The 14903-nt window shown below is 42.4% G+C and overlaps 1 protein-coding gene across 3 annotated transcripts in view; it reads right to left on the bottom strand.

Moving 5' to 3' along the window:
* The window catches only part of kdm5c (lysine demethylase 5C), a 44204-nt gene that overhangs the window by 20539 nt on the left and 8762 nt on the right, over window positions 1–14903 (bottom strand). For 2 of the 3 annotated variants that reach the window (XM_080734155.1, XM_080734154.1), the window contains exons 7-17: window positions 12700–12762; window positions 10638–10761; window positions 9878–10197; window positions 8277–8435; window positions 7607–7726; window positions 5778–5936; window positions 4877–5058; window positions 3760–3922; window positions 2825–2944; window positions 1945–2139; window positions 688–869 (exon numbers count right to left, since the gene is read on the bottom strand). In XM_080734155.1, the coding sequence (XP_080590281.1) occupies window positions 688–869; window positions 1945–2139; window positions 2825–2944; window positions 3760–3922; window positions 4877–5058; window positions 5778–5936; window positions 7607–7726; window positions 8277–8435; window positions 9878–10197; window positions 10638–10761; window positions 12700–12762 (1787 nt within the window). The remainder of the gene's footprint in view (window positions 1–687; window positions 870–1944; window positions 2140–2824; window positions 2945–3759; window positions 3923–4876; window positions 5059–5777; window positions 5937–7606; window positions 7727–8276; window positions 8436–9877; window positions 10198–10637; window positions 10762–12699; window positions 12763–14903) is intronic. The other variant, XM_080734156.1, reaches the window with a different exon arrangement.

Here is a 14903-nt window from a genome sequence, read left to right on the forward strand (position 1 = left end):
GCTTATTAGCAATATAAAACGTTTTTATATTCAGCAAAATGTCAGTAATGGTTTTGTCTGCCACTCATTATTGTCAAGGAAGAAAGTACCGTATGTCGCTGCCTTGCTTAAGTTTTATCAAGGCAAAAAAAATGCACCCTAAGACACGCCATAAGTTTCACTGGAGGAGGAGGGGCAGCCACCGTTGCACAGAAATTACTTTCACTTTCAGCTTACAACAAACGGGAGCATTTAATCTATGCACAAGGATTTAAGGATGTTATATTTATAATGATTACCAGAACATTCACTACCTGTAGCCATGGAGTACTCCGTTGGAGGGGAAATACACTGTTACGTGCTGTTAGACAGACAGTGTCATGCTTGGCTCCTCTCCTGCTCTGAGGAGATTGGAGCAACCCGTAATGTTGGCTAATCCGCGGTGCGGCGATGTGTGGGTATTTAGGAAGCATGATTTGATCATTGATTAGTCAATTATGAACGAATTTCTAAAATTAAAACGTCTGCATAATGCTTGAGAAGTCAACTTCGCCGAAAATCGCCAAAACCGCGGCCTTTGCGATTCGCTAATCGCGAGATTTCACATCGCGATTTCGGTTTGAAAACGATTAACCGTGCAGCCCTAGTCAGGGTCCCCAGTTAAAATATGATTATTTTGGGGGTCATGAAGTGAATGATGGTGCGTACCTGAGGTAGAGCTTATCTGTGGGGCAGTTACACAGGTCCTGGGTGTGATAGAGGCAGACTAGGCGCTCAGAACAGTTGTAGCAGGCCAGAGCGGAGAGGAAGCAGGTGGTCTTGCAATGGTCACACTGTCTCTCGTCGTCCGGCAGCAGCTCAAATGCTTCCCTCTCTGCCTCAGTAATGCCCTGGTTTGTCAGATAAGGTCATGGATTACTTTTTCATAAACACACAAAAACACATTCTATTCAAACTCAATTTCAGACTTTACTGTTATGACAATAACATTACAGTTCAGAAGGGGGGAAAAAAAAGAATGCCCCAGGGAAGTGTACCCCTAGGGGGACGCAGGGGTACTGCAGGGGGTACGTGAGGAAAAACTCGAAAATGGGAATGTATTTTGGTTAATGATAAAACATTTACAGAGTTTGTGCGAAACCTGCTCATTTGTCAATTTCTAAACCAAATTATATCGATTACTTGACTAGTAGTAACTGTTATTGAATAGAAAGCAATGTTTATTTGCCATTATGCCGTTTTATTTTGAACATATTGGCATTGGAACTGGACTTTTGCTGCAGTCAGAGGAAGGGGGTGTAAGGGGGTACTGCAGCCAAAAAAAGATTGAGAACCACTGCCCTAGGGGGTCTATACTAGGAACCCTCCTCTTTGACAGAGCTTGTAGATTTGCTATTTTTTTTGGCCAATGTTTGTCCTAGAATAGGAACACTAGGGTTCATGTAGTTTGAAGCAAGGCATGACAACTAGGGGTGGGCGATATGAAAAAATACAATATCACGATATTTTCCCAAGCTGTATCACGATACACGATTTTATCACGATTATTTTTCACATTGGTTTTTATGGTTATTTTTCAAGTTACTTGACAAAAACTAGACTCTCTTGGGAGGTCTAAATTGAACTTTACAAGTAAGTAACTCTGACAGTATACAAATGAAACCAAATGGACCCGTATTTGTACACTGTCAGAGTTAAGTGGAGACCTTGACATTTTAAAGTTTGAGAACGACTGATTTAGACCAAACTGCAGGTTTAAATTGAATTCTGCAATGAATCTCTGTATTAACGATTAAGCAGGATTTTTTTACAAGGCTCCCTCAATTGTATCACGATATATACGATATTTCTGAAAAGGCATATCGTGGAGACGTTGTATCGTCTCAACGATAATTATCGCCATATCGCCCAGCCCTAATGACAACCCTGTTGCTAAAGGTGGACTCCAGCCGAAGCGTAGCTCACCCTCTCCAACAGGCTCTTCCGTAGTTTCCGCTCCTCCTGGACGATGGTGAACATCTCCCGGTGAGTGGCCGCGGCCAGGTTGAGGTCTAGCCGCTCTGGGCACGCCGCCATTTTGCACGTGAGCTCCTCGTGGGAGAAGACGCAATACCTCCGGAGGCGGCGGTAATGCTCGATGCAGGCACGACCCGAGGGAAGCTGAGAAGAGAGGAGGAGGAGGAGCCATCGCATGCTTCGGTTATACTTACAGGGTTCCCACACATTTTTACCAATTAATTTCCAAAACTTTTCCAAAACCTTTCCAGAATATTTAAACCAATTTCCAGGACTATGTAACAATAATTCAGCTCAACAACATGTCGCTTACTCCTATGCGCAATGCCCAAAGACAGGTAGTGTATGCCAGTGGTTCTCAACCTTTTCAGGCTGTGACCCCCGAAATAATGATGAGCACTAAGAGTTGAGGAATTTTGTATAACACAGTTAGTTCTATTGTGAAAATAGCAGATCTACATGCTCACAACGCCTCGCGTTGCGAGGCGTTGTGAGCATGTAGATCGGCTATTTTCACAATTGCTGCCTCTAATATTTGACAATTTGTCCAATGTTTAATTTGGCATTTCAGAGGTATTAACAAAATCAATAACCAAAGACAATGCATAGCTATTATTCCCAGGACCTTCCAGGACCCTTGATCAATTCCAAAACTTTTCCAGTACTGGAAAAAATATTTTTCTAATTTCAAAATATTTCCAGGAATTTCATGACCGTGGGTTAGGGTTAGGGTTAGGGTTAGGGAACCCTGTACTTAGTTCTACAACCTCAGAATGTGACGTGTTGCGTGTTAAAAGGTGAGGACACACCACAGTGTGCATGGTCTTACCCAGTCTGCAGTGCAGAAGTTGACGGCTTCGGCAAAGTTATATCCCTGGTTGAAGCCGCTGTGATAGGCTCTCGGGAAGGTGATGACAAATTCTCCAGCACACTGGTTGGTCCGCACAACCTGTCAATCAAAATGAAGGCTGTCAGCGCTTAGAATGGCCGATTGTTTTATTATTTCTTATTCTACGTTTCGTTTTATTTATATACTATTATCATTATATACTTTTCACTTAGCGTAATGTAGACCGCATTGAATTGCATTTTAATGTGCGAAATATGGTGTCTTAATTATGTTCTTATGTATCATGGCGTGTGTGTGTGTGCGTGCATGCGTTGCGAGCGTATGTGCAAGCCTGCGTGTGCATAATTGGGGCATGTGTGCATAGGGGTGGGCGATATGGTGATAATTATCGTTGAGACGATACAATGTCTCAGCGGTATGCCTTTTCAGAGGTATCGTATGTATCGTGATACAATTGAGGGAGCCTTATAAAAAATCCTGTTTAATCGTTAATACAGAGATTCATTGCAGAATTCAATTTAAACCTGCATTCTGGTCTAAATCAGTAGTTCTCAAACTTTAAAATGTCAAGGTCTCCACTTAACTCTGACAGTATACAAATAAAACCAAATCCATTTGGTTTCATTACTGTGACTGTCAGAGTTGCATACTTGTAAAGTTCAATTTAGACCTCCCAAAAGGAACCCAGAGAGTCTAGTTTTTGTCAAGTAACTTGAAAAATAACCATAAAAAAGAATCGTGATAAAATCGTGTATCGATTCTTGATACAGCTTGGGAAAATATCGTGAAATTGTATTTTTCCATATCGCCCACCCATATGTGTGCGTGCGCAGGCATGTAGTGTGTGTGTGTGTGTGTGTGTGTGTGTGTGTGTGTGTGTGTGTGTGTGTGTGTGTGTCCATGTGTATACCTACCGGCACACCATGGGACATGAGAATGTTGGGGTTCATGATGGTGACCAGCTGGTGGAGGAGGTCAGGCTGATACTCAAACAGCTCTGGGGTCAGTTTCTTCATCACTCCCTCAAGTCGCTCAGCGGCGAAGGAAGGAACCCCATACCACGTCTTGGGTTCGCCCCTAGACAACACAGGAGGAATGGCTTGGATCCAACAACCTTTCACCTTCCTATGGATTCTACATATCGCCCTTCTACCTAATCTACAGCCAGCAGCATGGCGTGATGAAGAAACAAAATGCTAAATACTTGCCCGAAAATATTTCGCATCAAAACTATTCACATGATTGACGCCTCATTCATACAGGTTGATTTATTGCCTTTATCCACTGTGCAGAAGCTCAGAGAAATAGACCTTGTTCAGAATAAAAAATGACCTTGCTTTATCCCCGTGTAATATTCACATTCTCTGTGGATGTACTCATGAAACAAATATGAAAGAAATGTATTTTCCTGCAAACACCAGGAAAAACACGGTCCGTGTGTAAGGACTGTTAAACACTAATTTCTATTACATTTAAGACCGTTTATGGCCTGTAAATGAAAAAATTACACCCAATGTGAAGTGAGCGGTGGTCGTGCTTGCATAACGTAATTGGTGATGTAATATGGCTACACACACACACACACACACATATTGCTATTGCAAAACGCTGAGGAAAACACATTGCTATGGCAAAACGCTGAGGAAAAGTGGCTACAGATAGGTCTAGGAGGTAATTGGTGATGTAATATGATGTAATATGGCTACACACACACACACACACACACACACACACACACACGCGCACACACACACACACACAGCTATGGCAAAACGCTGAGGAAAACACATTGCTATGGCAAAACGCTGAGGAAAAGTGGCTACAGATACACGCACAGCCACTCTTAGGAGCGGTTTACCACCGCTCAAAAACACAACTGAAGAGTATTTCAGTACCTTCAGGCACCCTGAGAACATTACCAGTCGGCAGTAGATGGAGGGCGGGCATCCAGTGAGATCATTCGTAGAAAAATGGATGGTAATCATCATTATTAAATGGCAGATAGTACTAGGCACCCTGTGAGGTCATTACCAGTGCAGGTAGTTGATGGAGTAGCTCCAGTGATCCTCGATATGCCAACAGAAGGCTGAGAAGACCATGCCCACGTAGAGCCAGGGCACCTTCATCCCAGAGATGTCTGCGTTGATGTGGCACAGGACAGACTGCTCCAGCACTGGCATCACGTTGAGGTTCCAACCGCTGCGAGCATATTCCTGATGAAGATGAAAAACATCATCCCGAGGGTTACTTACTTTCAATCAAATGTATTATTTAGCTTTTTTATAACAGGACTGAGAACAAATTTTAAAGAGAGGAGACGTGTGGAATCCAACTCAACATCCTGTCTGTTGTTTACAACAGTAGCTAATTTAAAACGACAATAATACTAATAATGGATACAAATCTGCTATCGGTATTGTGTAGGCTAACTCGGGGGTTTTCAAAGTGGGTGACGGGGCACCCTGGGGTGCCGCGAAGGCAGTCCAGGGGTGCCGCGAGATAATTTGATAATATTTGGAATGTATTTGGACACTTGAAAAAATATTTAGTATCATTTCAAACTTGAAGTACAAAGTTATTTTCAGTCAGTTCTAACCAAAATGCTATTATCTCAACGTTTTCCTCACAACATAATCACTAAAACATCGTCACTGTCGGTAGAAACCTTGTATCTCCAAGTTTCAAATGTGTACGTCTTTTGGAAAAGCAAAGCCCTGCTTCATCATACAAGACTGTCGCACAAAACTAGTGAAAACAGCCGATCTACAAGCACACAACGCCTCGCGTTGTGTGCTTGCTCACATGTGTTTGACAGTTTATTTAGTTTCTGAGAGCAACGGTTACAATATGGCAGCGTCGTTTTCATAATCCAACTATGTGAACTGTAAGGCACATTGTAAAGCGCTTTGGATTGAAGACCATTTAACATTACCTCCTCTTCTGTTGTGAGGTCCTTCAGGCTATTGTTCATGGGGAAACCGCTGCCGAAGTCTTTGGAGTGGATGTCCGCTCCATACTCCACCGTCACATCCTCCTCGATGCTGCTGACCAGCCTCCAGAACTCCCTCTCCACCAGCTCTGTCGGAACCATCTGCAAACCCAGCAACACGCAGTGCGTTTCAATTAGGGCATTCACCAAATATTCGACTATTCAAATATCAAAGTCACTATTCGACTTTGTTCACCGAAGTCGAATATTCACTTATTTTTTTATTGTTTTGTCTTTAAAAATATATATACTTCTACATGGTTTATAAAGCTTGGCTTGATAGGAAGTCATAAGAACCCTGAAAAGAACTTGGAATTCTAGGTATTACATTTAATGTGACTCGGTTCCGCAGATAAATATTGTGAAAATAGCAGATCTACATGCTCACAACGCCCGTTGTGAGCATGTAGATCTGCTATTTTCACAGTGTTCGCCTCTTGCTTACTTAATATTTGACAGTTTGGTCAGTTTGGCCAGTCCTGTCGAATATTCGAATACTTTGAGGTCGAATAATTCAAATACTAAAAATCACTATTCGTGAATGCCCTAGTTTCAATGCATACTAAAGCCACACCGACGTCTTAAAGAGGAATTCATGTCAATCTTATCCTTCTACTGTGATGACCGGTCCTGAGCGGGCAATGCAAAATTGCCAGCAGCCCAAGAGCCCCTGGTGATTTTAAAGAGTAAGCTGTCATCCCAGAGAACTGACGTCAAATTGACCCTTTGTCAGCCTTCTGATTGGTCCCTGACTGGCCAACCAGAAAAATCGTTCTCTTTTGCTACCGGGGGCGGAGTTATGCAGCGGGACAAAGTCCACATTCTTCCATTAATATTAATGGCGAGAGTGTAGTTATAAATTGATATTTATTTTTATTTTTTATTTTATTTTTTGCTTTGTCAACATTTTGGAACAAAGTGGAGTGGAGTGAATACACAGTGAATATTTGTTGAAATGATAAAATAAATCGCTATGTGGATTACTAGTCTTGCATAGACGTCTCCCGCTAGACACTGCATTGTGCGGTGATGCGCGGTACGGCCACGATGCGGCACGGTCATAGCGATTTCGATGAGTATAATGAATACGCTTCAACAAACTAGTTCACATGAACGATATCGATGTAACTAAGAGATTCGATTGGGTGAATATATTTTAAATGGGCAGAATTACAATTAAAATACATTTTATGTTGTGCGCGAGATTATAGTTCCACAACCTCCTGGTCATTGCGAGTCACCCAAGATGCACTGCGCTCTCTCTCTCTTTCTCTGCCCTCTGTCTGTTTCAGAGGATTAAACTAATTAAAACATGTATTTTCGGGGGAAAACCCCTGTTTTGCAATGTAACTACTGTACTTTTTTGTTCCTTTTTTATTAATATCACGTAGATGTTTTTTTTTGGTACTTTAAATAGCAATAATGAGGCTATGAAAACGACATGGGGTGGGACTTTTTTCCCATTCACTTCCATTATAAAAATATTCTTCCCTGGCTTTGTTGTCCCACCTAGTAACAGAACGACATGGGGTGGGACTTGACAAAGAGTGAATTGTGACCTGACGACCTCACAACGACGACTGATAGGATTCACATTAAATATCAGCTGAGTTCCACTTTAATCAGGTGTTTACTCTGAACATTTCAATATTCACAACAAAGTATAGCGTTATTTGGGGTGCGATTAGTACACTATCGCCAGTCAGGAACTCCACGTTCCATAGTGAGGTGAGAGTGAAACACAGATTGTGTGCATGGTGTGTTGGCCTTACATGGACAGGCATGTTGAAGTAATCTGCTTTGAAGGCGTCTGCCATTTCCCCAAAGCTCTGCAGGTTATATTCCTTTGTCGCCTGCTCGAAGCCAAACGCTTCGTTCGGCCTTTTACATTCCTGAAGAGAAAGACATGACCATAGAAAACAGTGTAAGTAGGGGTGGGCGATATGGAAAAATACAATATCACGATATTTTCCCAAGCTGTATCAAGCTACGACGATTTTATCACAATTCTTTTTTCCAAGTTGTTTTTTATGGATATTTTTCAAGTTACTTGACAAAAACTAGACTCTCTGGGTACCTTTTGGGAGGTCTAAATTGAACTTTACAAGTATGTAACTCTGACAGTATACAAATGAAACCAAATTCATTTGTATACTGTCAGAGTTAAGTGGAGACCTTGACTGATTTAAATTGAATTCTGCAATGAATCTCTGTATTAACAATTAAACAGGATGTTTTGCAAGGCTCCCTCAATTGTATCACGATATATGATATCTCTGAAAAGGCATATCGTGGAGACATTGTATCGTGGAGACATTGTATCGTCTCAACGATAATTATCACCATATCGCCCACCCCTAAGTGTAAGCTGACGAAGGGAGGAAAAACAACACCACCAAAAATAATAATAACCTAGTTGCCAAACTGTGACGAGTGTTTTACCTCTGCCACGCATTTGGGGCATCGCCAGTTTCCTTTGGGAGGCTCGGTGAGCGGCGGCAGCAGACAGAAGGTGTGATAGTTATCATCACAGCTGTCGCACAGCATGAGCTTCTCGTCGTCATCGCCGCGGCCACACATCCGACACACGAACGAGTCAACCTTGAGCAAAAAAGGAGCAGAGATCAGAGGAAAGAACCGACGTCAGAGCGTGTAGGAGAATATATCACCTCCGCCTCACATTTTACAAGAAAGAGGTTTGCTAAAGGAGCCTGCCGGCAGTAACAAACCTTTCAATCTGTGCAATTTATTGAGATAATAAAATAAAAATAACAGCGAAGTGGTGGGAAAACACGCATGGAGAAGATATGTTATCTGGTCAAGGTGCTGCTGGCAGCCAGCAAAAAAGCAATCACAAGATTGTTGCGACCGTCAGGTCGCAGTTACTATCAAAACCTCAACCGGCTGTCAGTCAGTCAGTCTGTCAGTCTGTCAGTCACACTTCACACTTTTGCCCTTCTCATATCTCCGCCACCGTTGCCCCGATCTGTCCCATATAGCGCCACCATCAGGACAATTTTTTCAAACACATTTTTGGACACTGCTCCTACAGATTTTGCCTTAAAATCCCGCAAATCGGTACACAGTATGTCTACACTCATGTCATCAACATGGATCCGTCCCATATAGCGCCACCATCAGCCCCATTTTATAAAACACATTTTTGGACACAGAAATATTTTGGACACACATATATGTGATGGACCCACAAACTAAGGTTACAAGAAGACCTATTCCTGGAGAAATGGGAAAAATGGACTGTGTATAACACCCAACAGGATGACACCACCGATAACGAACTTTGAAATGGACTGAAATGAGACATTTGAAATGATATAACAAGGTAAACCCTGTATTGTGATGCATGTTATAATCTGCAAATAAAAAATAAGTTTAAAAAAATAATAACAGCGAAGATAAGATGATAAAAGTACAAAACTGTGGGAAATGCTCATAACGCATCATGTAAATCCAAAGTGATATCTTTGTTTTAGTCAGCAGCCCTACATTCAGGGTTCCCACACATCTTTACCAATTAATTTCCAAAACCTTTCCAGAATATTTAACCCGATTTCCAGGACTATATAACAACAATTCAGCTCAATAACGAGTCACTCCAAAGACAGGTAGTGTATGCCATTGGTTCTCAACCTTTTCAGGCCATGACCCCCGAAATAATCATATTTGAACTGGGGACCCCCCACCCTGATGAGCACAAAGAGTTGAGGTTTTATTGTGAAAATAGCAGATCTACATGAGCATGTAGATCTGCTATTTTCACAATTTTCACAATTACTAATATTTGACAATTTGACCAATGTTGAATTTGTCATTTCAGAGGTATTAACAAAATCAATAACCAAAGACAATGCATAGCTATTCTTTCCAGGACCTTCCAGGACCCTTGATCAATTCCAAAACTTTTCCAGTACTGGAAAAATATTTTTAAAATTTCAAAATATTTCCAGGAATTTCATGACCATGGGAACCCTGTACATTTAACCATAACTCATGTACTGTTTGCCATCGGTCATCCTACTTACAAACTGAGGATTGCCGAGGTTGCGACGGAGCCTCATGGTCATCTTGGTACACGGTCCATTTTCCTCCTTGATTTCTTCCTTCACGGCCTCTTCCTCTACGTCCTCCATCTTCACCTCGGTTTTGGGTTCCGCCTTCACGGTGACGGTAGTGGGAGGCGGCGGCGGGCAGGACGAGGTGTCGTCGTCGCCGCCGCCGCGCTGCGGCGTCTCTGGAGCTGCTGCGGCCGGCGGCTCCGTGAGTGGGACGACGTCACCGCCGGGGACAGAGGCTAGTGGAGGGGACGCACTGTCCTTCACTGTAACAGTCTGGGGGAGATCGTCTGGAAAACAACAAGTTGTCATCATCGTTTACTGAAAGTCAATTTAGAAACAAAACAATCATATGAACGAAATAAAAAGAAAACTAAAATAAAACAATTCACAGGAGGCAGGCAGTGATTACCCCATGTGCACAGTGCAAACACAGTGGAAAGTAACATCAAAGGTGATAAACCCTTCCCTACAACCACATCCTCCCCTGGATGATGATGTGTTAGTCCAGAGGAAAATTAACTCACTTTTCTGAGCCTTATTATTCAAAAACTACAGAATACAGAAAAACCACTGAATGTTGAATGTTCATTTTTTTGGGGTGTAATTGAGGCCAGGAAACATGAAAAAAGCCACACAAAACATATTTTAATTCAAGCGGGTTGGGGCTTTTTGGGGAGGGACGAAAGCTCAATTGTACAGCCTTCAACACCAAAAGAAGACCTTCTACCTTTCTTCCTGATGCCTTTGTCCCTGCCAATCAGACCCAGTCCCATCATCTTAGGTCCCGCCCCATAGATCTGCAGCTTCTTCAGCTCTGGGTTCTTCTCAATGTCCTCCTCGGTGGGTTCAGGCTGTAGGCAACAACCAAGTGGTCAGCATGAGGGCCGTGCACACAACACACAACTACTCTCCATAGCACACAGACAGCAAAGCAAGGGCCTGGGCCAATGACGGAACAAGAGTTAGAACACTGCATCACAACAAGGGATGATGCTATATAGGGTTAGAATGGGAAGGGAAACATTAGCACAGCTAGAATGTTAAGACCCACCACCACCAGTCACAACTTAAATCACCAACATGCATCACTCTTAACTGGAGAATAGGGTTGCAACGGTACTCGGTGTTACCGGTGAGTACTTTACCTGCACACCGATAACACCGCTCTGCCCCGAGGAGCGCAGTAGAGATGTGACGTTCGTCCCTCCGCTCTTTTGAACAGCTCTTTTAAATAAACAATGGGATTCGATTCTCAATCGCGGGAGGCCGGGAGCTGTTCCTTGTGTGGGAGACAGTGTCGAGAACAATCAACGGATCATCCACGGGCCAAGCCCATCAGACTGCAAGATGTCTCGTCCCCACTCGCAGGGCACGTTCCAGGAGACTAGTTGTGGATTTATAATGTCACAGAACGCAGTAGGCGGAAAAACAACGATTAGCCAAACAAGAAAACGCAGGGCTGTTGTAACACTAACAGTGTTGTTGCTTTTTTACAAAGCTGAATTTTTAATATGGTCAGATGGTTGTTGTTGTTGTAGCTTGAGGTAGCATTGGCTGCTACTGAGTGCTCACAAGACGACAAGACACGCAATGGTGGTTGAAACGGTGTTACCGATAACCGCGGTGTTGACGCGGACGATATTTTCGGTGTTCAAAATCTCATACCGTTGCAACCCTACTGGAGAAGGGCCAATCAAGCTTACACTTAAACACACCTTGCGAAGCCACAAGGCTTGTTAATACCTAGTTATCAAAAAATGTAATCATCTTTTTCTGTCGTCACTGCTGAGGGGGAACATTGTCCAGATACAGAACACCTCCACGCATCCTCTCAAGAGACAATGTTCACTCTTTTTAGGGAAAAGCGTGTGAAAACTCAACCTACTGAGTTTTGAGAGTGACATGCACTCAAGCATGCAGCCACACGAGAACGCTGCAGCAGTGAGCGGACAGCAAGGCATAACAGCAGAACAGAGAGGCACACAAGACTGTCCAGCAAGAAAGCATCCAAGCCAAGTACGAAAAGATAGAGACGGAGTACAGTAAAAGTGAAAGAGACAGACGCAAACAAGAGATAAATCATTTGTTAAACTGGAATAAAGTTCTGCTGGTGTCAGGGGTCCATAGCGACTACAACTAATTTGAACTTAAGAATTTGTAATACAAAACTATCAAAAAGATACAAAAAAATAAATATTATAAAAAGATCTTATAGGCACCCAGGCCAGCTATGATTTTTTTTCTAATAGGTGTCAGAAAGCAGCACTGTATGTAATTAATATATCAATATGCTTTTGAAATCAAAGATGATATCAGTTTATGCCGCTTGAATGAATCGTGTTATTTTTTTTACGTCTGGAGACTCCTGTCCAGGGAGTCACTTATACCCTACATCATTTGCTGACCGGAGCACCCGAGGTCTATATTTGGTCCCCTATTTTTTCCTCCAAGACCAAACATTACCCTAAAACAGTGGTTCTCAAAGTGGATTCCAGGGACTTCGTGGGTTCCTTTATGGGGGTCTAAATTGACCCATACAAGTCTGTAACTCTGACAGTGTACAAATGGAACCAAATGGACCCGTTAGGGTCCATTTGGTTCCATTTGTACACTGTCAGAGTTAAGGGGAGACCTTGAAATGTAAATGTTTGAGAACGACTGCCCTAAAAGGTGCTACACATCATCTCCATCAGAGGAGTACAACACTCTCTCTATTCTAGGAAAGAAGGCAGAAAACCAGAGTGAGAGAGAAGAGTGAGAGAGAGAGGGGCGGAGAGTGAGCTTTGTACCGCGGCAGCGAGGAACTGAGAGCCAGTGGTGAGAGGATGGGGAGGGGTGAGCTCCTCCGGACCCTGCAGGGGGAGACAACAACAGCAACAACACACTAAGACAAGAGGAGCGGACGGAATGAGAGAGAGAGTAAACCAGACGCTGTGGGGGAGATCACAGGACTCCCTTCCAGTGGCGTCACAAGGGGGTGGAAAGGTGGGACTGAGTTACTAGGGCCCAAGGTGGAGGGGCAGATATGCAAGCTCGCAGCGCGGCACCAAGTGCCGCGTTGCGAGCTTGTAGACCTGCCATTTTTGAGAAGTCGTGAAAATGTGCGCAAATCTTTGAATATATGTATTTTTTAAGCGAACATTTTTAACTCGAATTTTGCTTCTGGGGGGTCCCTGGAACTAAATATTTTGAGATGGGGGTCCGTGGACAAATACATATCATTTTGGGGGTCCTTCACATGAAAGGGTTTGAGCACCACTGACACAGGAACATAGGTTTTTCAAAAAACCTTAGAAGGATTTGAAATATTCAAAGACACAAATTTTCACGATTTTTCAAAAATAGCAGATCTATAAGCTCGCAACGTGGCACTCAAGCTTCATATCTGCTATTTTTCAATAGTTGAAGCACAAATGCGTAATAACGCGTTCCTGGTCTAAATGGGTTAAACCCCCTCCCCCTATGAAGAACATTCATGGGAGAATAATGCATCATGACGTCTGCATTCGCCGTTTTTATTTTTACCTTATCTCTCAAACTTATCTCTACTGATAGAGCTTTTCACCCAAGCGCACAGATGAGGTTAACTGACTGTACGAGTGTTCAACCATGTTTAACATTTAAATATGGCAAAGACAGCATCTTTAGTTCCCCAGGTTTTCTCTTAAAAGTGCTCTTAGAAAATGCCAACTATGGGTTGTCGTATGATTGTTAACGATTTAACCCATGTATACTATATGCTTTGCTAGTCCTAAGAGTCCTACAGTATATTTATCCCCCTCCTTTTTCCCCCATCTGTGCAGAAAATACCAGATCTACAAGCTCACAGAGCATTTAGATATGCCCTTTTCACCCAATATGACATGACCAGAACAAAAGGGTAGTTAAACTAAAAAAAAGGAGTAACCGCAAATGCAAGTGTGCAGAGTCTGCAGACATTTCTCCATATTTATTCATTCCCTTGTTATCCATCAATCTTGGCCTTCTCACATTCCAGTCCTCCTCTTGTCTCCGGCATCAGCCGCCTTCACAAATAATTGTGTGATTCTACAGCGCTGAACTGAAATCTAACACACTAACTGGTGTAAGATTGTATGGTTCACATAGTGAGACACTTTGGACACTTTTCTGTGGAGCTTTCCCAGTTTATAAAATAAAAAACTTAAGTAGTTATTTTATATCAATAACACACCCCAAAAAGCCTTCAATTCATGGAGATTTTTTGGGGCTAATGGCTTAGGAATGCGACAAAAACAAAGAAATGGCCATGAATTCTTTTAACTGGCAAAAAGGTATGTCTTGAACTACAGTGGAATGTTTAAATAAAAACAAAATTGTGTGCATAGCATACTTTTTTGCTGTCACTGATGAATTCTAGCTAATGGTGATACAACCTTGCAGTGTTTGGAATAACCAACCCTAACCATTGTGTTGGGGAACTATAAAAATTCCACATCTTTGCCGATCAAAACACGGCCACTTGTATAATGCTCACGAAGGAATGATGGCAAAGAAATAAGCAATAACAAGGCCACTACATGGACTGGGTTTTAAAATGAACAATGGCCATTCATCAGATTGCTATGATGGCTAGTGGGTTTATCTGATGAAATTGTTCATGCAGTTCCCCCCACCCAAGAGATCCTTTTGGCCATATCAATTCTGGATCAAATTTAACCACATTAAACCTGGTGTCTTTATTTTTTTTTTTTGTTATAGGCGAAAAACACTAAAAACAAATAGCCAAATAAATAATTGTGTTCACAAATCTAAATCTAAACGCTCACAACGCATTGTGAGCTGGTAGATCGGCTATTTTGGTCATATGGCGATGTCAGGTGTCAGTGATTAAAGAAGATATTTGAAACATGTTTTAACGTGCTCTCATTTTCCATATATGGGTCCTCAGTAATGCTCACTATGGCACGGTGTCTCCAAACCGAAGTGGACTGTGGATGGTTGGAAAATGTGTCTACCAATGATATTATTGTCT

Source organism: Nannobrachium achirus, assembly GCF_963921795.1.
Source record: "Nannobrachium achirus genome assembly, chromosome: 9".
Taxonomy (NCBI): domain Eukaryota; kingdom Metazoa; phylum Chordata; class Actinopteri; order Myctophiformes; family Myctophidae; genus Nannobrachium; species Nannobrachium achirus.